At 41.8% G+C, this 24,120-nt stretch overlaps 1 protein-coding gene across 1 annotated transcript in view; it reads right to left on the minus strand.

Moving 5' to 3' along the window:
• Positions 1–24,120, minus strand: part of col12a1a (collagen, type XII, alpha 1a) — a 60,419-nt gene that overhangs the window by 32,607 nt on the left and 3,692 nt on the right. Inside the window, exons 3-29 of the mRNA XM_059352542.1 lie at positions 22,415–22,531; positions 22,169–22,312; positions 21,722–21,775; positions 20,180–20,443; positions 19,914–20,078; positions 19,499–19,672; positions 19,067–19,357; positions 18,344–18,946; positions 17,263–17,541; positions 16,898–17,173; positions 16,545–16,817; positions 11,453–11,722; positions 9,671–9,937; positions 9,382–9,574; positions 9,166–9,290; positions 7,133–7,282; positions 6,932–7,051; positions 6,657–6,821; positions 6,416–6,562; positions 5,457–5,596; positions 4,358–4,487; positions 3,396–3,541; positions 2,725–2,854; positions 2,467–2,603; positions 811–940; positions 562–701; positions 189–321 (exon numbers count right to left, since the gene is read on the minus strand). Coding sequence (XP_059208525.1) covers positions 189–321; positions 562–701; positions 811–940; positions 2,467–2,603; positions 2,725–2,854; positions 3,396–3,541; positions 4,358–4,487; positions 5,457–5,596; positions 6,416–6,562; positions 6,657–6,821; positions 6,932–7,051; positions 7,133–7,282; positions 9,166–9,290; positions 9,382–9,574; positions 9,671–9,937; positions 11,453–11,722; positions 16,545–16,817; positions 16,898–17,173; positions 17,263–17,541; positions 18,344–18,946; positions 19,067–19,357; positions 19,499–19,672; positions 19,914–20,078; positions 20,180–20,443; positions 21,722–21,775; positions 22,169–22,312; positions 22,415–22,531 — 5,163 coding nt within the window. The remainder of the gene's footprint in view (positions 1–188; positions 322–561; positions 702–810; positions 941–2,466; positions 2,604–2,724; positions 2,855–3,395; positions 3,542–4,357; positions 4,488–5,456; positions 5,597–6,415; positions 6,563–6,656; positions 6,822–6,931; positions 7,052–7,132; positions 7,283–9,165; positions 9,291–9,381; positions 9,575–9,670; positions 9,938–11,452; positions 11,723–16,544; positions 16,818–16,897; positions 17,174–17,262; positions 17,542–18,343; positions 18,947–19,066; positions 19,358–19,498; positions 19,673–19,913; positions 20,079–20,179; positions 20,444–21,721; positions 21,776–22,168; positions 22,313–22,414; positions 22,532–24,120) is intronic.

Consider the following 24,120-nt stretch of genomic DNA (forward strand, 5'->3'; position numbering starts at 1 on the left):
TGTAACTGTATAGTGCTTAAATATTTTGTTGGGAAATACATCACAGCTAAAGATGCACTAACTTCCGTTTCACTTGGACTTTAAATCAAAGATCCAATAGAGATTCTGTCAAGCAACTGGAGCAAAACAGTGTTAACTAAAATGATTGTTCAGTTGTCATCACAGAGGTGCTGGGGTGTGTATCTTACGTGTCTTCTCAGTGCCCAGCAGATCCTCGCTCTCTGATTCATCGGGATAGATGGCGGTGACGGACACATCATAGGGCGTGTCTGGGTCAAGGTTCTCCAACACATGGGTTGTCTCATCGCTGTTCAGAATGTTCTGATGAGGAAAACACAATCACAGCGTGAGGCGGAAGTTTTAGCCAACCTAAAACAATCAATCCAATATTAGAGGGATTATAATTGCATTGATGCAAAAAGTCTGTTTTTTAGATGTTCCAGCCTCCACTGGAAGCCTTTTTTCAAAGCATCGCCAAAGTATTTTCTGTGGGCCTTGTCAAGAAAAACCAGCATGAATTATTAGAAATGTAAACAATTCAGACATCTGGTTTTCTCTTACATATTGGAAGTTAGTATCTCCCCTCTTTGTCCAGCCAATGCGGTACAGAGCCACGTCAGGGGCTCCGTGATCCCAGGTGGCTCTGAAGCTGGTCTGGGTAACTTCTGAGAATCGCAGGTTCTTTGGGGCAGGAACCACATCTACAGAACAGAGGAGGGGGAGTTAATTATGATCTATATCTCAGTGAAAGCAGGCAAACAGGGACAAAGCCATAATCTACAATGTCATGATAATGATTTTCATTCTTACCAGTGATAGCATCTCCCAACATGGGCTGACCAGGTCCCTCATCGTAGATGGGAGTCACAGCCAGGCCATACTCAGTCTGTGAGATCAGGTTGTCCAACACTCTGGTGGTCAGACTTCCGTCCACTTCCAGCTGTAGAACAACAATAACCATGCTTGTTAAATATTATTATACACAAATTCAATAATGCAAATGACGTTTGAAAGTACAAAGAACTTCAGATGTTTTTCTCTATCAGCCACGTTTTGCCAAGTCTTTAAAAATTCTTTCATTCCGTTCACAGCACGAGTTTCCAGGAACAATGTGCTCCTTTTAAGACTCGTAGGAAATTTGACCAGAAGGTATAAAAAACTTTTTTTTCCAGAGGAAAATTGGAATAAACAAAACACACAATAAACAAAAGCAACGAAAACAAAAAAAGCTGCAAACTAAACTACCTGGAATACTTACAGGAAACACCACACTGGTTTTATTGCTCTTGATTCCATTAAAGTTTATTAGCTTAATTTCAAGAAATTGAACTTAAGGGATTCATTCTGTACACCCAAGAGCCTGAACCGTTGCTGGGTGTTTGTCTGATCTTATTATAAGTTAGTTATAAGTCTAATAAAACACCATAAAACCATAAAAAGGCTTCACCTCCAGGGAATATGTCCTGTCCATATAATGTCCAATAATCCATTAGGTCAAACATGACATTCTGCTACTTTCTGGGCAATAAGCGCTTCCTGCCCACGCACTGCATTTTTGCATCCTCCGCTCCCATGACTCACTTTCACATGTGTGTTTCCATCAGAGAGCTTTGAGGATCACCTCCACCTGATTTATAGCTAAGGAAGTAGCAAAACACAGACCACAGAGTTTGCTGCCCTATCCCAGAGAACTCCTAAAAGAGGACATGCGACCATAAAGTAGCTGTCCAATTCACCTTTTAAACCCCGCAAAACCATATTCTGATCGTTTCTTAATCTTCTCACTGGACTCTGAAACATTTCCATCCAACCAGCTGCAGTCTTCATTATGTGGTCTCAGCCAAAATACAAAGGGATCGTTGAAAACATTTTATATAAATTCATCACTATCCAACCTAATGGCTCAAACAGATATTGAACGTTTGTAAGAAAAACATGAGAGGATAGAACTGGTAAAAACATAGGATGATAACATCTTGTTTTCATGTATTCTATGGTTTTAGTAGGAAAAGTAACCCTTTGGCTATCGAGGAAGGACTCATATTTTTTGTGTTCTGGTATAGCCAGAGAAAGTCTTGATAACAGATATCAGGGCGAGAACTTTGTCTTCCATGTGCTGGTCATTGTTTACAGTCTGATTAGCAACTTAGGACACGAGAATTTAGATTTGAGAGATGAGGTCTATAACTGCATTGTTTTAAAAGTGGTCAGTCTAGATAAGTTAGCTAAACTAAGCTAAGCTCAATATTGTAGGTAATGGGTTCCACACTTGCATTTCGACCAATAACTGCTACTTTTGCTTTCCACATGGACTGCTAAGACATGTAAAGTCAATAAAGCCCAGAGAGAGACCGGAACGCTTCCAATACCAAAGTATGATCCAGTTGCGTACATATTCTGCATTTAAATGTAGAATCTATTCACCGAGATGAGTAGGAAAAGAACAGGATTGGAACTAAAACTCACCTCTTTAGCATCTCCGTCCTCAGGCCTGTAGGTGACGATGTACTTGCGAACAAGACCAGGAGCCGCATCCCAAATAAGCCTCATGGTGCTGTGGGTGATCTCACGAACTGTCAGTTTGCCCGCAGGTGGCAGGGGCACTGAACAAGGGGCAAAAGGTTAGTGTTAGTTTCATGATAATTGCTAAGTCTACAGTGGCTCAGATAGGAATACTGTTTGTGCTACATAAATAAGATCAACCAATGATTCAGTGACACATACAGGTGACTCCCTGCTGGGTCAGGGGTTCACTAGCTGACTCTCCATGCAGGGCGAAGAGGGACAGTGAGTAAGCCGTGTTGGGGATCAACTTCACCAGCTGGACGTCAGTTACATCTCCTCCCACTCTGATCTGCAACGGGACCAGACCAAAACAACAACATAAGGCCAGAGCGGAAGTGGATGACAGGGGGGTCCTCAGTGACATAGATAGAGACATTTGTACAAATATTTTGGTTGCGGCACATCTGCCGATTCCGGTTTCAGCCCGCTGAGGTTTGACACCTCATGAACAAATGCTGATTTTCCCTTGGCAGAGTGAGCTCATGGTTCATCCTCCCATTTGTGTCTAACAACGTTCTTCTGTGTTCTCCCTTTTGCCTTGTCTGCTGTATGGCGAGGCAAACACTGGTGGCTTTGTAGAATGTTATTTTAGTGGTGACGTCTGTAGTTTGTCAAGAACTGCTGACAGTAAGTTGAAATGCTTGGTCACTTCTAGTGTTCAGCTATGTGTGAATGCATGCAAGCAATCACGATTGTGTCCACCCATAAACACATGTCTGCATGTGTTCAGTTTTTCCTTGTGAAAATCTGTCATGTCCGCAGCTGATTGGCCTGATGCCCTTCGGTTCAGTCACATTGTGTTCTCAGTGTTTTCCGATGAAGTTTCTTACCTCCTGCTCGAGAGTGGGTTGAGTAGCATTGATGGCGCTGTAGAGCAGCATGTAGCCAGTAGCACCTTCGGCCTCCTCCCATCTCACCCGCATGGTGGTGGTCTGCTCATCATAAATAGTCATGTACCTCACAGCACTCAGAGGCACTAGATAACCAGGAAAACAACAATTATTGGCACAGTGAAACTAAGTCATAACATCCTGTGCTTTAATTTAGCAACTATACATCTGTGCTCACAGGGAGACATGGACATTTCTGAAATGTTTCTTTGATTACAAGGAGAGTTTCTCAGGCCTCTTTGTTGCCATTCACACTGCATAAACTCAACAATTAGTGCTGTTTTATATGTGCTTTTATAGATACTATATAGCACTATTAAATCTCTGCTACTCTTGAAAGCACAAGTAAAACGGAAATTAACATCTTAAAAGAAAGAAAGAAAGAAAGAAGGCCAAATTGCGCTTGAACCTCAGTGTAATCGTTTTGAAATTTGCATCTTATTAAGATTTACTGTTGCTATCTTTTTGCAGCCACATCTGGTTTTATAAACAAGACCAAGATATATATATGTGTGTGTGTGTGTATTACCTTTGAATGTGTATTTAATGGAGAGGACGCAGAAATCACAGTCACTGAGTGCACATTATTTGTGTTTCTTTTTGCAACTGAGCCAGAGAGATTTAGAGATGTAGGATTACTCAAAGTGAAAATTGCTGCCCATAGAAGTAGAGGCTGGAGGTTCACTAGTGCTAAAGTTTAAAAGGTTTACTTGCTGGGTTCCCTTAAGTGGGAAATGGTCACATCTACAGCAAATGATTAAAGACCACTCAAGACAATTTATGTTAGTTTAGTTTAGGTTGTTTACTTTCCCACAGACAACTTTCACCATATATGGATTTTTATAAGTGGATCTCTGTTAATGAAATGATGTAAGCCAAGAAGCCAGAAAGAAAAGACATACGTGTGGTCTCAGTTCCTTTGAGAGGCTCGCTGCTCTCCTCTCCCACCTCTGCGAACACGTTGACCAGGTACTCGGTCAGGGGGTTGAGGCCCTGGAGAACATGTGTGGTCTGGGTGCCATCCACAAAGTCCTGATACAGAAAGGACAGTTAGAACATCGCAGACAAAGAGTCTTGAATTCCAATTGCAGTTTTTTATACAAAGCTTTCATCCAATGAGCTTTGAGTGTCTATAGATACTATAGATTGTTTATGAGCATGAATATATATTTTGCATTTGCACAAGTAAAAGTGAAATTATCATCAAACCCTTTTTCTATTCACTGGATTGACTTGAACATTTTCTAAAACCAATAAAAACCAGAAATACATTCTTACAAGTTTTTACTGGACTAAAACTCAGCGTGTGATTCAATTCCAAATCCATAAACAACAATAAAACCTCATCCACTCATTCGCTATTTAACAAAACCATGGGAGCTGGACAAAAAACAAACATCTCCGACACGTAATTAGATTCAGACACCAAAAATGCATCTCTTCTACACATTGTGGAGCCAAGACCCTGCTGGCCAAAGGAGCCATCACTCATGAAGTCATTATTTGCTTTGTAATCCTCCTAAACTGAGAGCTGTGTTGTTTTTGTTTCCTTGCCCTGTGTCAAATCGTAATGTAATTAGACACCCAAACAGTAAGTGGCCAAAACAAACAGGAGGCTGGAAATAGAGTCTGAGTGGAGTTTCCCATTAGTCTCAGAAACAGTGGGTCAGGACACGTTGGAGCCAATATCTCTTCAACACCCACACAGGGAAATGCGATACACTTACAACAATTTAGGGCCTTTTTTTTTTGCTGCCCCCTTTTACTGTATTCAGACCAAAACAACTCATTAGTCCACTAATCGACTGAGATTAGTTGGTCATTTATCAAAATATTTTTTTATGTTAAATGACTTATTTCCAAGAAACCTATGAGCACATCTCTGGTGAACACAATATTTGAAGTGGTGCTTTTGTCTGATTCTTTCTGGGAAAAGTTTTACTTTTACACATCTTTCATTAATTCAACTAATTGATTCGTGTCTGCATGTGGCAAGTATACCTGCAGTGGGCGTCCAGATACAGTCATGTACTCCACGCGGTACCTATCCACGTCACCATCGGGGGCGGTCCAGGTGGCTCGGAAGGATTGGTGAGTCACCTCTGATGTCACCAGGTTAGTTGGGGCATCGGGTGCGCCTCCTGTTGAAGTGAAAGCACAGAAACTGCAGTATGGGCCATCACAGTGAACACTAAAGAAAAGCATTCCTGATTGTTTTGTTTCTACCATTCCCTTATTTGAATAAACTTTACATTTCTGAGCAGTTTCATGGCTTTTTAATATCCGTAGTGATAAGTGGCGTAGCTGGGGACAAACTGCTAGATGTGGCAACAGTTAAAAACATGCATATCTACTAACAAGTCCTAACATAACCTTACACACCAAAGTACTTATTGAGACTATAAAGCCACATCCTCTCCAAGAAGTTCCCCTGCAGTATCCAATAGCAGCTCTTTAATTTGATAAGGGAGCAGACAGTTTCCTATTCCAGGGAGGCAGGGAGAATATTAGGGGAAGAAAAAAAATAATACATCTGCAATTATTTCCAAGAGCTTGGCTGGCTCTTTGCTTCTGGAGTTGCTGTCCATGGTGGGCTAGATATTTGACTGTCTGCAGGTCTGGGATGCTATACATTATATTTATACTTATCAAATGTCTAGGAATAGAGCGGTTGGCTTAGACAATTGTATACATGGTTGTTATCAGCTCTGCCAAGGTTTGTTTGTCTGGCAGCAGGATAATGGAACAACCCACTGATTTTAGGAATGGATCTAAATTACAGGGCAGATAGACAAATTATTTTTCACTTTAGTTAACATGAGAAGATGCAGCATTTGTCAGAGGTTCCCTTCTAGTTATTTGTAAAAAGGAAATCTGTCCTTAAAATCTGTGTACTATTCCTCAGTGATTCCTTCACTTTGATCAGCTGTATGCATACTTTGCTGTAAACTCACACATACCTGGTCCCTTGACACTGTTACAGAGGTTATCAGTGAGGTTGTCAACGATGTCCAACAGGAAGGAGAAGTCAGCCACGTTGTACATGTGAGTAATATCAGGATCGGTGGCAATGGACCTCAACTCATTCTCATCAGCATTCTTCACACCTAAAGAGCAATAAGGAAGACAGCAGTCATAAGCACTTTGAGATCACAGTTGTTCAAGGATTTGTGCACACAAACAGAAGTGATTTGTGCTTACCGATGGCATACAGCTCAATGCCAGCATCACGCAAGCTCTGAGAGTTGATGTTGACATCGTCCTGGGATTTGCCGTCAGTGATCAACACACCGATCTTTCTAGCGTTGGGACGCATCCCGACATTCTCTTTGAAATTGTTCTGGAGGAGGTAGTTCAAAGCCAGACCTGCAATAAAGACACCAGTGTTCATTTTTCACCCTGATAGTCACACAAAAAATATGTACTACTGTGTATAGAGGTAGAGGAAGTGTCTTTAAATACAAATATTCAAGTACCAGTCAGGGTGTTTCCTCCTTTGTAGGGCAGGTTAGCCACAGCTTCGAGGAGAGAATCCCGGGTTTGATGAGCATCCAAGTGCCATTCTGTCTTTGGGTCTCCACTGTACTGAGCAAGACCTGAAGACATCAAAAAAACATTTGTTATCTCTGTTACCTCTCTTTGTTTTATTAGTAATAACTAGCTGACTGGAGACCCACCGATTTGGACTCTTTCAGGGCCAATGTCAAAGACTCCCACCATACGGGCGATGAAGGCACGAATGGTCTTGAAGTTGAGACGTCCGATACTCCAGGACCCATCCACCAGCAGCACAATGTCAGCCTGTGCAGTGGTCTTACACATCACATCTGAGAGGGCAACATTTCAGTGTCTTAATTGGATGAAGTCGAAAGTTTTAAACAAGATAGACAAAAGAGAAGTCCATGTTTATGTACACACTGTGGCGTGTGGTGAATTGTAATGAAAGAGGTGCTCAAAGAGGTGTGAGAGGTAAAGGAAAGAAGAAGAGAGGAGTTCAATGACATAAAATTACAATTTTGGCATTCAACCAAACGACAAGACATGAAAACATTCCCTAAGGTGCTAAACAAACAATATATTCAGAGGCAAGTGACGTTTTTTTTTTATCAGATGACATTTTCCAGGTGTTGTAATTATTATCTTCTTGTCTTGTGGCATGTCGAGGCAGTATTTCTCTTGGTTGGATCCATGAGTCAGTCAGGAGAGTAGACACTTAATTGTGACATATAAAAGGCCTCCGTTGGAGACTTTACTGTGCCCTCCAGAGCATCAAGGTAATATTCAGATTTTCCAAACACCTGTGTGATGACAAGGAAGGCATCCGATCCTCGGTACCTAAAAGAGTGCTGCAGATGTGCATTGGAGATATGCAGATGTTGCACTAACTGTCACTGTCTGCAACTGAAAACAGGTTAGATATTTGATTTACAGAATTGTTGCTCACACAGAAAACCCAACAACCCAGGCCCCATGACAAACAACCAGCTGTCAGCAAGGTAGAGAATACAAAGAAAGCCTATAATCTGGGACTGCTGACTATCTGTTGGCTGAGATAAACTTTGTAAAGGTTCTTTGTGGTTGCACTTTAGGTTCTACAGTAATTTAAAATAGTTTGCAGTAAATTACGAGAAAATGAAAAGCTGCGTTTCCACCAAGAAGTTCCTGGTAATTTTAGTCCCGGGCAACTTTGAAGGAATTCCCTTCTTGTCCTAGATCAATAAAGTATGTCCTTGTTTTATGATTAAAGCTGTAAACAAGTTGGCCAATCAGTTCCAGAGTTCCTGTTTCACAAAGAACTTTTCTCCGAACAGTGACTTTTTGGGGCGTAATATGTCAAAAATGTCCCTGGAACTTAACTTGGTTGAAATGAATTCATTAGAGGTCCCTAATATCCCTCTCTCGCAAAAGTTCCTGCAGTTAAAAAGGGGCTACAGAAAATGTAAAGCAGGATGTTGCCACACCCACGACTTTCTTAGCTTCAGTGGCTTGTGGAGAACTGGACTGTCATCTACGGGTGGTACAATGGAGAGTGGGATTCTCACACCTGTTCTAATTTATCTTCTGGAGCTGTCACTGAATCTGCGTCTGCCTCCTTATTAGGACGGGACCTGCTGCTGAGCGGTCAAGCTGACCTTTCAAGTTCCTTCCAGCAAACACAACATTTTTCCTCTTCTCACACTTACTGCCTGCCGCGCTCTGACTCACGGGGCAGTAAAAACATTTTATAACTGCAAACAGATTATATGCGTATGGCTCAAATCTACACTGGCCTGTACTTGGACTGGAAATAAAAAGCGGAAGCCCAAAGTGTCACATTGAAGAAAACGAGAAAAGGGCAGACAGATGGAATAGCCATTATATCTGTTATTTCGCGGAACAATTAGCTTTGAGGAAAGGCATTCAAGGAAACTCTTCAGCTTTTATGGGGCATGGGTTTGGAGTGTATTTTCCTACACAAAAATGTACTATGTGATACAGTCTCCAATGTTTGACTGTTGCTGCCCAGAGACATAACATACTGGAGACGCTGCCTTTAAGGTGATGACAGGCGTAGTAACAGAATGACTTAAACCATTTCAGTTGTTCATGTTCTACTAAGAGAAAATGTGTTTTCCTCTTAAACTGTTATTCCTTTTATGATTTATCACATTTTTTAAATATATATATATATATATATGGGGCTTTATAGTAGAATATTAGATAACTTTACCTGTTGGCTCATAAGGAGGAGGCTCGGGTGCATCAGAGAGAGTGGTTTTCTCCTCTCCAGCCAATGGCATACTCTCTCCTCCAGCAAACATACCAAACACACTCACTGCATATTTGGTACCAGCTCTGTGGACAAAAAAAATATTAGATTTTTCTTTTAAATGATACACTTGAGAATACTCAAAGTTCATATGAATGAATGAGAAATCAGTCTCACCTCAGCTCCTCTAGCACCACAGTGTTGTCATAAGGACCAACCAGAAGTTGGTTCAGGTCAATTTCTTCACCAACAGGGTGGAAAGTGACTTTGTAGCCCTGAACATCACCAGGAGCATGGTCCCAGGTTACACGGAAACTGGTCTTGGCAGGCTCTGAAGTCTGGAGGTTCCTAGGACCTTTGTAAGGTGTCACTAAGGAGAGAAGAGAAATGCATAGAATGACTAAGTTGCATTATATTTTCCATCCATTTCACTTTCAATAATTTAGAGAATGATAAACCAACGTACATGTTGTTCCTTCTCCTTGTCTTGCTTTGCCTTCTCCAGAACGGTACATTGGCAGAACGGTGATCTCGTAGGTGGTGAGGGGGGTGAGGCGTCTCAGCACAGTGAAAGTGGTGCCACCAGGCACTTTGGCTGCTAACTGGCGCCCTCCCTCTTTTGGTTTGTAGGTCACGCGATAGTTGAGTACATTTCCAGGTGCTGGTTGCCATGTCACCTTCATGCTCTTCTCTGTCTCCTCAGTGACATCAATCGTTCTGCCAGCGGCTGAGACTGCAAGGAAGGCAAATAGGAACAAAGATGTAAAGAGGAGAAATGATGAATGGATAGTCTGAGGGAAAGACTATGTAGACTTTGGGCCTTGTTCAGGTGGGAATCTGTCCTAAATGTGTGCTTAACCACGTATTTTTCCAGTATACCTTTGGAAATATAAGCAGCATGGCTTTCCTGCTGGTAAGTAAACTAAACAGTAACACGCTTGGCTACCTCACAGTCTTTCATCTGGATATCTGCTCAGTTTCCACATGCGTGTGGAGACAAACCTAACCAAATAGTTCTGATTTTAAAAGTATACATTAAACAGGCCCAAATTTACATGATTGATCATGTTTAGTTGGTGGGTTGAGGAGCCAGACTAAAATGTCTTGTGAATTTTGAGCAAAGCCATAGTTCAGAATTTTCCATTGTGCTCCACAGAGTGTTTCTTATTTTCAGAGCAGGAAGGGCAAGTGTGAATTGTCAGAGGCCTCCAAACGAGCTGAGGAAAATATTCAGAATGCTCTACTTCAGAGAGAGGACTTTTTATTAACGGAAAAAGGCAGCGCATCCAAGTTTGCCGTGTGGGTCTGCCCAGAGAGACTGTGATTTGTGTAGAGCCTAGAAAGGAGAGCACCAGATAGTGGGTGCAAAGCAAAGGAAGGAATGAGCAAAGTTTAGTTTACGAAGCTGCCTCATGGTTGTGTTCGCCATGTATGCCACATTTTTGCTTGCCAGAATCAATAAACAGTAATGATGGCTGGAAATATATTTTTTTCCTTGAGCACATTCCATTTTACTAACTGGTGGACAGATTCCCTCCCAACTGGTGCAATTTTCCGCTCAATGTGCTTTCCTCATCCAAGCATGAGTGTAGTCTAACAAGGGAGAGGCCGGTGTCTATCTCTCCTGCATCTCCCATGAAAAGCGGGTGCAGGTGTGCTGGGCATTACGTCACCTCTGTACATGCACATAACACACACACACAGTCTTAAAGATGTGCACGCCTATATTCTTGATGGCTGAGGCGAATGCCAGCAGCTATGACGTTATCTCGTAGCTCAACATAATGGGCAGAACAGTTTTGCTGACGGATCTCTATTTCTACATTACACCCAAAAATGGAGCTTACAGCCAAAACTGTATTTCCTTAATTTTTTTTGTTTTTTTTAACCTACATCACTGCCCCATATTTCTCAGTGATGGTGTCCTAGATCTCTACATCTCTTACTACACGCATATGAAACTTCAAGCATAGAATGCGTTTATGACAATAATATTCTTGGCTTTAAAAAGTCATCCTCAACTTAAATGCTTAATGGCCATTGTGTTAAATCACACTTACCTTAGGTTCACACTTTCTACCCTAAAATGAGACATTCAGAAAGTCAGAGAAGGAAAATAACAGAGGAGGAAAGCATAGGAAAAATACCAATAAAAAAGGAATGAAACAAAAAAAGGAAGCAGATGTAGAAAATAAAAAAAGGGGGAGAAGTGTATGGTGGAAGAGTTAAAGCAGGAGAAGTAACTTACCATCCGTGGTTTCCTCTCCAACCAATGGCTGTCCCTCTCCACGGCCATAGACAGCAAACACAGAGACCTGGTAACGTGTCTCTGGGGTGAGACCATCCAGGACTGTGTCTGTGGTGTCTCCTGCTATCGTCTTCTCCCCGGTCTCGTCTGTGAACAGAGACTTCCAGAAGATCCGGTACTGACGAACGTTACCGGGAGCCGCGACCCAAGACGCAGCAAAGCTGGTGTCGGTGACATCCCTGGTCACCAAGTCTCTGGGTGAACCAAGCACTGTGAATACATGTGAAGGAGCATCATTAGAAAAGAGTCAGCCTGTGCGTAATGGAAATAAGTAGCACTACAGCTTTACTTTTGTTTACTTAAAGAATTTCTCAGGTTTTGTTTTGTTTGGAGTTGCTCGGATGCATAATAATTGGTCTGAGATGGTCGTGTTAGTGCTAAGGTACAAAAAGGCTTTAGGGAGCTTCAGCCCAGGTGCTGTTGATTTCTACCACAGATATATGAAGGTCTGAGGAAGTGAGTGAGACACAAGAACCCCAGCGATAAAAACCTTGAACACTCACTCATCTGTCTGTGCTTTAACCCCTCAGGATCTCTTTGAACAACCTGATTTTCTCCCTTCATAATAAGAGACTGTTGGAAAAATCTCTGCAAAACTAATCATAAATCACATATCCTCAGCATCTCTCACGACTGCACTCTAATTTTCCATCGAAACGGAAGAAACCCGATCCACGAAAGTGCGTTTGCTACAATTGCAGATGTTGCGCTCTCCCTTTCTCCACTCCACTCAGTTTTCTTAAGACCATCGTGAAGGCGCAGAAACAGCGTGGTGGTGTTTCATGATGGGCAGCCAGCACATGGTGGGCTGAAAGGGATGCCTGTGTTGAGATGGACTCAACACTCAGGTCTGGCTGCCATATAGAGGATCTGCATCTACCGCAGGAGGATACGCTGCACACATATCCTCCCACACAACCTCCGGGATCCTGATCCTGAACCAAGCCCCTAAGCCCCTACATGCCAGCACCTAATGACAATATAATCACAGGCAGAGGAGAACAGCAGGGTGGTCTCTCTCTCAAACGTCATTCATCAAAACGAACCAAAAAAAAAACAAATGCAAAGAATCGGATGCATCAGAAATCTACCAAAAGTGCATGATCATTGAGCAGAAAAGGCAGCTACTGTGTCTATCTGTCACCCTATGAGTCCTTCTCAGCATCCATCTATTACAGACGAATTGGAAACTGATCTGAACAAAAGTAACAACAGTGCCTCTGCCTGCCAAGCAGAGCGATCTGCACCTTGAGAGGCCAGATATGAAGAATAATGTCCATGACCACAAGCTAATGAAGAGTTCCAGATTTTCGAGGACCATGAAAAACAGTGTGGGCCACTTATAAATACCCGGATCATTCCATCAAAAGGGGTTATCCTTGCCAAAGGCGAAGGATGAATGTGACTGACTTTTCCGGCTGTGTGTGAAGCGAGGGAGAAAGGATCACAAGATAATGACTTCTGCAGACAGTGGCTCACTTTTCATCAGTACTTGCAGACAAGCTAAATAGAAGGGGCCACTCTTGGAAGCACACATACATGAAACACATGGTCCGCACACCTGGCAAAGGCTTGAGTTTGCATGTTATATATGCATTTACACAAATGTAATGTATTAATTGTATTTTTTTTAATTTTATGTTTGGTTACAACCAGCATCTTTAAATATAGCTACATGTTTTTTAGAATAATTACAGAGGCTTCTAAATATATAAATAAAGATGTGTATACAAGCAATATAAATACAGCAATATAATACTAAAATAATATAATTTTTATGTTAATAAAAACATTCTAGATTTGCTGCTTTGTTAAAACTTTTTTACTCAACCCCCTTCAAACTGCATCACGCCCTCAAGGAGAAGGGTTCTCCCAAATTATGACCTTGGACATGACCAGATTAAAATTCCCATTAGAGCCTCACCCACAGCTCTAGAAAAACCACATGACACAAATTGAGATCATCACAGAAATCTCCTGCAGGGCATGTGCTGACATAACCTTCACATCTGCAGCCAAACATGTCTAAAGCTTGGAAATATAAATGACTGCACTTGTTTGCGAAAACCGTCAAAATGCCCGCAGGGAAACAAAAAAAGCAGAGGAAACACTACCAGCTCATGCTCTGAAAAATATCATAATGGTTTTACATGGTTGTGGATCCCTTACTCCATCAGGCCCCTGTATACCTTTACTCACAGCCATGGTATTGGATAATAGGTATTTGGATCTTTAATAAAGCTGTCTGAGTTAAAATACTGAGCTAGTTCTGACTGACTCAGTATTCTCTGTAAAGTCCTCTAAAAATCACTGCAGGAAATACATCGTTCCTTCAAATTGCCATCTCAGCACTGGCACCACACTTCAAATTCCCTTACTTTATTACTCTTGGTTCACTGAGACATACATCTGGGCCACAAAGATGAAGCTTTCTGTGTCTATGTGCCAAGGTTGCCTGTCTCTGGCCTATTACCTCAAAGGACCTTCAGAGTGGCGGGGAAAAACAGTTTGGCAGTACCACTCAAAGAGCCTGGCACTGCATAAAAGTCCCCAAAGACATCAAATTTATAAAGGAAATCAAACCAAGATGCAACAATTTCACCTGATAGTAAAAAGAATCCCCTCTGGCTCATGGGAAAACATTTGCTGTATCATCCAAGTAGTTAATTATTTCAGGAATTGAAACAATAGCCGCTTCAGGGGCTTGACATATGACCTCTCGGCTGAAGGCTGAGCTTTTTATCCACCCTGAAACATTCTGGTTCACACTTTGAAGAACCTTCTTTTTGTACTCTCTCTGTCTCTGCCTGTCTGTTGCCCCACCCTGGAGGAAGAAGAACAGACAGTTTTCCCTGTGACCAGACAGACAGCTCACACAGCTTAAAGGTCCTCTTAGGTAACGTCTTCCACATGCTGGATAAAACTCTTCTTAAGTAAATAATTTTGCCATGTTTGTGTATAATATCCACATTTGGGATGTTCATCTAAGCATTCGCTATGACACCTTCTCTGTCTTCCTTCTGAGTCATTTCAGGATGTTATAATTGTCAAGGCTTCTGTATTGGCTACCAACCACTGTGAGCCACAAGGGATGACTTTGTGCGAGCCACTCTCTTCCAGTTCTCGCCTACATGGACTTCACAGAGAGGGTCACTCAAAGTGAGTGGCACTCAAAACAATGAGATCAGTGTTGTGGCCTCCTGACGTAATGACAGCTTAATAGAGCTGGCGAAACAAAGTGCTTTGTCATGGAGCTTTTTTCCAGTGGGGGTGTATGGTTGATGACAGCACAGATTTGACAATGTGGAAACGAAGTCTATAATCAGAACCAAGCCCTTTGGTCAATGTGGGAAACACAGTAAAACAAACATTTCTTTTGAATTCTTGCTCTCATCGAAATGTAAACAAACATGCATTATTTCTGTTGTAAATTCACAGTTGAAAGGCTTTTAAAGGACATGGTATGAGCCAACGTCCTCTTACTCAACCTAGTGCACTGATCCATGTGGTCTGATCTGCAATAAATGTCCCTGTTAAATAGGAACACGCCCGTCACTGAGGACCTCAGCGCTGCCAGGAGCGCAAGAAGGCGACATCAAGGAACAAGAACTCCACTCTTGCAGTTATGATGAATGGAATAGCTTTGATGTGACAGTGGGCTCAAACTGTTTTCAGAAAGGGGTCAGTTTCAAGCTGAGCTAAGCATGGGAATGATTACAGATGAAGTAAAACCATAGTTTTCCTATGGTATGGTGTGCCTGCACCGCTCTTCGACGCAGAGCATTAAAATGTAAAATAAAATAATTTGGCGCAGAGTCTCACCAATCTCAGTATGATTAGTTCTGATCCTGATCCTGATTTTAATGCACAGCCCAGGCTATTAAAGACCATTTTACACAATACAGTACAATACGGGCAGTTTCTCAATATAATTGAATACATGACCACGTAAGCTCTTCTGATTTCATTCGTTGTTTACTAGTTTAGCAGCCATGAATGGAACTGACCTAAAGCCAGAGATATTCTCCTCTGTGGGATACAGTACCTTGATTGTTATTTTGTTCCCCCGAAGCTAGGACCACCCCCCCTTCTCTCTCAATAGAGATCTTTTTGACTTCCTTTCCTGTGGTGTGACACTCCAACAATCTCTCTTCCCACTCTGTGTGAAATCAACAAAAGTCCTGCCCCCTGTTGTGTCTCCTAAACTGCTTCTTAACATCTATAGACAGTAAAAAAAAGGAGCTTGAACAGATTCATATCACTACTTTAAATGAACTCATAGGTAAAGTGTGCTGACCGATCACTGTCAGATGTGCTAAACTTAAGATGATCACCAATCATGTACATTAAAAAAGAATGGAATAATATCTGACATTAAAGACCGTATATTCCCCATATGTGTTATAAACTGACTGTATAACAATAAATTTGGTCTCAGGCAGGCCAAGATGTAAAGGTACAACCAGCCATATGGCTGTCAAAGTCTGTTCCAAGCCATTTCATAAGTTCTATAGGTTTACAAGCATCCCCCCACCCATTTCCATCCCACTTCCTTCATTGGCGGCAAAGCTACACTAACCTACAGTTTATATGCCAAACGAATTACATCAAGTGCCACATTCCTGTCTTTTCCCTTCTATCCACGGACCATATACTCAACCAACCTTGCAAAGTAAAAGCTCCACATTACTTAATTCAGATGTGAGAAATGATGTGAGAAATACCAGATGGTACATTCTTGAAGGGGCTTGGAAGGCGACAACTGACCTAATTTCAGTGGTTTTACATCATGCGGGATCTCATAAACTTAATAAAATATACACAATCATTAAATACAAGATGTGCGTGCATAAATCTCAGTTTCCTTGCATCTTGAAAAGAAATTAAGTACAATAATTCATTTGTCCAGTCAGTAGTACCCACAGCCAAAAAGCATGCTTCACATTTCTGTCACACATTGGCTGTAGAAATAATCCTGCCATGCTCTAAAGGTTTCAAATTAGACATTAGCAATGTGACATTTTTCCCTTACCTTCTAAGGTGGTTCCTGTGCCAAGAAGAGGATCACCCAAACCCGAAGAGTATCGAGCAGTAACAAACAGCTCATATTCAGTGGCTGATTGGAGGTTCTTCAGTGTAGCCTGGGTATTGTCTCCCTTGACAGATATCTCCTTCCTCTCACCGCCCTCAGAAGGTTTGAAGGCAATGCGGTACTGAAGGACATTTCCTGGAGCAGCCTCCCATGCCAGTTTCATTGTAGACACAGTTTCGTCAAAGACACGAAGGTCACGAGGAGCGCCTCGGACTGAAAGCAAACAAATATGTATAAGATACTAATTCACATCCATTGCTGTTTGCCAAAAACTGAAAATTTTCCTGACTCACCTTCCTTGGTGGTTCCATCTACTTGCATCTCGTCCCCTATGCCTGTACCATACTCAGCAGACACAGACACACGGTATGTGGTAATAGGGAAAAGCTCTTGGAGAACTATGGTGGTCTCCGTTCCCGTAGTCTGGGCCTGCAGGACTTCCCCAGCACCACTCAGCGGGACATAGGACAGGCGATACCTGATCACCGGACCTGGAGCCGATTGCCATGACACCCTGAAGCTGCTGGTTGTCTCCTCTGTAACTCGTAGGTTTCGTACAGTCCCTTGCTCTGAAAATGAGAGAATATTTAAGATTCTAAATATGCTAATTTTAAGGACTATTACAACATCTGCTAAGGGGGAGGTAAAGCTCTCGTACCTTCTAGAGTTGTTTCTTCACCAGTTAAAGGGAAACTGTCTCCTTTGTCATACTGAGCAAAGACGTTGACCTCGTAGGCAGTGAGGGGGTATAGGTGAGGCAGAACAGTTGTAGTCGTATCAGCGGGCACAGCCATGGAAATGTAGTCTCCGGTGATGTCTTCTGCCTTGCGGAAACGCACCAGGTAAGACAAGACATTGGCAGCAGGAGCTACCCAGGTGGTACGGAAGCTTCTGGAGGTAATCTCGGAAAATGCCAAGTCTCTGGGTGGAAGCAGACCTGGAGAAAAAAGTTATTTGTTATTAATGTATGCAATTAAAAGGCAGTGCACAGGCCTAAATCCTTTTGAAATATTTCAAAACGAATACTACCATGATCACATAATACCATAAATCTGTGAGATTTATGGGGCTAATGTAGCTATATTTTATTACTTTCTCTCTGCCCATTGCCTCGACTCTGGGTATTACCTTCAATTACTGGCACCAATGAAAGGCAAGTTGTAACCGTGTTCAGCTAACAAGGTTAAAAAAAAGAGTAAGGTTACAAAGCATGGAATGGGACTACCGGCTTTAGTATTAATAAGCATAGTGTGTGGTGTGATGTCACAGCCACAGCTCTACTGGAGTGGCCTTTTGAATCAAAATTATGGTCAAGTTAAAATAGCACCATTGTTCCAGCCCCTGTACTGTTTTCATACAGTAACTGGTATCAAATGGTGTGATAGAACTCATTAAAGAAGCACATATTTGGCTTAATGGTATGTTTATTGGCAGGGTATGGTCCAGTGAGTAGGTAACATTTTGTCTGTGTCTTGCCTTACAGCAATTCACACAGTATTACGCTCACTTTTTCTTAATTGCATTGACTCTGTGCCATTACACCAATCCCTGAGGACTTGGCCAACTGACTGTCAGATGGTAATGTGTCTAATTAAGACAGTTTGAACCAACATGAAAGTACTACCATATTTGAATAAATAAATGGTAGTCATCTAAAACTCATGCCAAGAAGTTATGATCATTTCATGTGGCTACACGTATGGTCATGGCTATTGGGATTAGATATTCTATCTTCTTACTTTTCTTTTTGATGTTGAGCAGCTCCTGTTCAATCCTCAGACAGATGGACTGAGTCAGCTCCTTGGAAATCCTCTGGAAGGCATCAAAGTCCTCCACCTCATAGACATGAGTGTCTGATGGTTGATTAGCAATGGCCTCCAGCTCTGACCTCACTGCATCCTTCACACCAACGGCAAAGATCTCCACATCATTATTCCTCAGGCCAGTTGCCGCATCCTTAAAAGAGTCTGATGACTTTCCATCTGTGATCAGGACCATGATGCGGGGTACATTCTGTCTCGCTCCACGAGTAGTGACAAAGATCTTATCCTTGACGTAGGTCATGGCCTTGCCAGTGTTAGTGGAGCCTCCACGGTAGGGGAAAGAGCGCACAGCTTTCACGACAGCGCTGATGTCATGGTGGGTGTTGAGGGCAAACTCAGTGTGTGGATCGCGACTATACTGGACCAAGCTAAGTTGGACTTTGTTGGGTCCAATGTCAAAGGAATTCACCAGAACTTCCAAGAAGGCACGGACTTTGGCAAAGTTTTGTAATCCAATACTGTACGAGCCATCAACCAGTAGGACCACATCAGCCTGGACATCCACTCCCAGAGAGCACTCTGCCAAAAGACGAGAAATAATTGGTCAGTCTTGTATGACTTCCATGATAAACAACACAAATAATAAGTGAGAAATATGTCTAAGAATATTCCAGGAAAGATCACAACAAATGATCTTACCTGTTGACACCTTGACAGGTTGGGTCTTTTCCATTGCCATAATGGGTTCACTGGGAATCAGACCTTTGAGGGCATACAGGGTGATCTCATACTCAGTCTCAGGGGAAAGGTCACGGACATTGATTGATGTCTGAGTGGGCCCAATGTACAGCTCTTGGCGTTTCATTCCAGCGAGCATAGGGATGAGGGTGAGCTTGTAGCCTGTGATTTCACCCATTGAGGCATCCCACGTCACCCTCATTGACTTAGATGCCATTTCTGTGACCTGCAGGTTAGAGGCTGGCTCCACCACTAGGGAGAAAAATGGAGGAAATGTATTATTACATGAACTTTCAAGATGTATTCAGCATTAAAATATTTGCTGGGTTGTGAGTACACAATGACAGGACCCAGTTTACTCTAACACATCTGATTTAAGTTCTTTAGACTTACTTTCGTCTCCGCTGACCAGAGAACTGAGCTGCTCGTCAACACCAGAGCACACCTCGTTGATGATCTTTTTCTGTACCTCTTGGATCATGTCAAAGTTGGGAACATTGTACACATGTTTGTTGTGAGGTGTGGAGGCCATTTCCCTTAACTCATCCTCATCTGCTCCTTTGATACCTGAAGGGGAAAATGTGAACAACATCAACTCGTATGTTCTTTACTGTGGCTGCAGTACAGATGTGGTAGACTGTTGACGGTTTTAGAGTATTGCGTATGTTAGAAACATTAACAGTCCTTGACTTTTACCAAGTCAAATATGGATATTAACAATCAATGGAAAATCAAATGGTTTCCAAGAACAGGCAGACTTTCACATGGGAGAGCAATATTGAGCAAAACACTGAATAATAAACCATACCTAGGACAAATATTTCCACTCCAATGTTCCTAAGCCTTCTAGCATATTCCTCCACTGGGTCCTGGGATTTTCCGTCAGTGATAATCATGGCTACCTTAGGAAAAGCTTTCCTGGATCCAGCTGCCTCCGTAAAGATGTTTTGCAGCAGGTAATCTATGGCATCGCCTAAAGACAGAAATGTACGTGTGTATTTAATTCCAAGGTAATATTCAGAGCTCTAAGGCAACAACAACGATGCAAATCTATATTGGCTCAAAACACCTTACCTGTCATGGTATTTCCACCTTTGTATGGCAGGGAGTTGATGGCTTGGAGAAGATCTCCTCTTCTGTTGTAACGGGTGAGAGGGAACTCTGTGCGGGTGTCTGTACTGTACTGAACCACTGCCACTCGGGTCTTGTCCTCGCCAATGTCGAAGGCCCCTGCCATAGCTCCAATGAAACTACGGATGTGCTTAAAGTTTTCTCTGCCCACGCTCCATGAGCCGTCCACCAGAAAAACCAAATCTGCAATTGCACTGACCGAACACTCTGGGGAAAGAAAGTGGAGAAGTAAGAGTCTGTCAGGAATATAACCATAAAAATGTGGCAGGTTTGGATTGTGGCAGATTAGGAAAAGTTGAAGTTTTACTACCAGTTAATGACCGGTGTAAAAACTTAAAATGCAGAAAAATCACGTCCTTTGCCTTAAATTAAACCAATTTCCATGCCAGAAATGAGCCAATAAAGGTATGGCAGAAACAGCTTGGCCTTGGCCATTTTTTTTACATTGGCCCATTTCTCCTCCTGTCTGTCTAAATAAAATAAAACTCTTGACAGTTAGTTGGATGGCTTAGAGATATGCATTCTGACATCAAAGGAAATATCAGTGAATGCCAAACAGTGGGCTGGTATAGTCATTCCAGCAGACAGAGGCAAAAATAGAGATTTATAGACTAAACATTTAGCAGAGGTTCCACCAGCAATGTTCACTTTTATACTTTCAAATCCTTCGGGGCATTAAATCACAGACGAAAACCTCTGGAACATTCAAGATGACTCTATTGAAATAATTGGCATGGCTTATGTAGATGGACTTTAATCCTCATATCCCCTAGGCCTCATTGACTCTAAATTCTGTTCCTCACTTCTCATAAGCCTTGTTCTTAAAAGGGCATAATTTTTTCTTTAAATTCCCTGACCTCATATTAAAAATGATGGCATCACAGTGGGGTTTAGTCAAACTATTTGGGTGGTTGTGAGAGAATTTCTGAGTGCTTGACCATGAATAGGGGTTTAGGAGAATCTGAAAGTGTGCATATAGTTTCCAGAGGAATCAACAGGTGGTGGTGGTGTTGGTGGGGGAGAGCATTTCCCCCCGTAAACGCACATAGATTGAACTTGTGATATGACCAGAAGACAGGGGAAATCATATTAAGAACTGCCACATCTTTTAACAGTTAAAGGGACCACATTTGGCTCCAGGTGGCACTATCAACACATCACTCCTTGACAACCCTCCCTGCTCCCCTCCACTCAATGACCCATAACAGAACACATGTCTCCTAGCTTCAAGCCGTCCTTTCCTTTTTTCTTGATGTGCCGACTGGTTTCAATTATAGGAACCAGTTTGTGCCCTCCCAGTCCCTGTCTGCTTACCCAGTAACAACCCCAGCAGAAGGTAAAATGTACGTCTGAGCAAATTATTCCATGGGAAAAAAATATTTTGATGACAGCTTTAAAAGGGGAGGAAAAAAATAAAAAATGGAAAGCTACGTAGGGGACAGGCCCTGTTCAGATTTTGCCTGACACTACAGTAAACATACTCACTGATTGCATCTGGCTGTGGCTTCCTGGGTCGTCCGCTGGTGTTACTGGACTGGACTGAAAACACAGGAAACGCTTGGTGAGTTAGCACCACACATTGCCTGTCTCACCGTGTGCTTTTCACAGCAGAAAAGGGCAAGCAAGTCAACACATCGTAAAATCTGGTGGACAGGATCAAAACCACATTCACACAAGTCTTTACGCTACATTAGCTATAAACAGTAAGCAATTCAAGAGTCAGTAAACAGGTGTGATTTCCTCCTACTTTCCTACGGCTCAAGTGTAATGTTACAGTAAGGCTAGTGTAACATCACAGCAATGATTTCAACTATAAGAGTACAACAGCTCCAAAGTCTAAAGAAATGTGTCTATGTCTAATGCAAAAATAACTATGCACCTCAATTTTTCAATTATACATTTTAAGGTATAACCTCTGAAATATGTACTTACTGGTCAGTTGTCCATAAAGGGGAATGCTCTCCTCTGACCCATAATAGGAGTTTATGGCCACTGTATAGTCCAAGTCAGGGGTCAGGTCAGTGATTGAGGTTGTAGTGGCATATGCATCAAGGGTAAAGTCTCTGGATGGTTCATCTAGGAGAGGAAATTTAACAGCACATCAACTTTTGTGTGTATAAACTGTGTGTATACACTGTTGGGTTCAGATCATCAATATGCTGTGACTCCCATACGCACCTGCATCTGATACAACTTGTAATCTGAAGCCATCTATCCTTGATGAGGGTCTTTTCCATGACATTTCCACTGAATTCTCATTTAGAATTTTATATTTCAAGTCTGAGGGGGGTTCCACTGCAAATAAGAGGTGAAACAATGTTAAATTCCAATCACTATAAACATGTATGAATATGGCTATATTTTTGATCAAATCAAAGACATTGTCTATCAAGCATTCACATTGATCCCAACGACAAACACTTCATGACTGAAGTGGAGTTGTTCGTTGTTGGGGACAGACACATGGCACTGACGTCCATTTGTGAGGGTGACAAGTGAAGAACACGTGACAACATTGAAAAAGTGTGAGAAGCCATTTTGGAGTAAAATGGCATTTGTTTGAGTTGCTCAACCAAGACGGCGAGTAACTCAAGCACTGGCATACACAACATGTGCACGACTCCACGCAAACTCTACCAAAGTGCAAACACTGAGTGAACCATCCAACACATGCTGAGTGCAGTCATTACAACGCATGCCTCGACCACATACTAAACTGCCTTTACGATGGAGTTGATCTCAGCATTACAAAAATACAACTGATTATACAATGGAATCAAGGTTGCCATCTAGTTGTTGAAGTAACTCTTGACAAAATTGAACACCATATGTTATATATACAGTGCATTGTATATAAACATATTCCAAAGGCAAGAAGTGGTTTGTTGTTTATTTGGTTAAAATTCTATACGTGAGTGAGTGGCACACATCCATTGCAAACCTTTTAAAAAGAATACACAATTCGTCACCGGAGACACATGTGTACTTTTTCATTGGCAGCATAATGCATGAGAAGGAATGAGAGAACAAAATTACTCTACACACTCAAAAGACTGTTCAGATGTACTATAATAAAGAAACTGTGTACATCAAAATAAATATAGGAAAACATACAGTGGGACAAGGTCGCACGCCTTTATGTCGAGCTGACTTGATCACAGCGTCATGCATCATGTACATGAGAAAGTTGTTTGGTTCAACAACTTTGATTGACTGGACGGTAGTTTCCATGTACAGTTGGGACCACACAGACAGAGATGACAAACATATTTTATAATGATATTCTTATTTTACAGCTTCTAGGCTACACAGTCGCGGAAAAGGGCTGATGCTAGTTAGCCAAAGTGTGCTAACGTGTTATTTACATGCATAAAAGTTAGTTTAATCTAAAAGTGGCAAACTCACTTTTTATTAACAAAGTTAAACACTGTCATTTAAAAAGTGTTATACGGTTAGTTTTCTTTAATCATTAAATAATTAACAAAACTAAATTCTTGTTTCATGCAACTAACTTCTTGGCTAAAAAAAGTGTGATTAGTGTTGGATAACAAAAATCTTCATGGTGACACAACAACTGAAAAACAGTAGATAAGACACAATTAGTTTAATTAGTTTTTTTGAGAAAATTAAAGATGCTAATGAGGTTAGCACGATGTAATCTGCACTAATTTATAATGTTAGGACAACATCTACTTTATCCACAGTGGTAGCATGCCATGATGGGATGATGTAAGTTAGCATGCGTTCGACTGTAAGGCAAAGAGCTTTGCCGTGTGGGTTCATGCTAGCTGTAAAGTAGAATGAGATTGCCATGGGAGGCAAGAATATCATTGTAAAATACACTTTGAGGATGAAGCCAGAGTTTGGGACACACTGAATGCACA

The sequence above is a fragment of the Centropristis striata genome, chromosome 16, assembly GCF_030273125.1.
Source record: "Centropristis striata isolate RG_2023a ecotype Rhode Island chromosome 16, C.striata_1.0, whole genome shotgun sequence".
Classification (NCBI taxonomy): Eukaryota; Metazoa; Chordata; class Actinopteri; order Perciformes; family Serranidae; genus Centropristis; species Centropristis striata.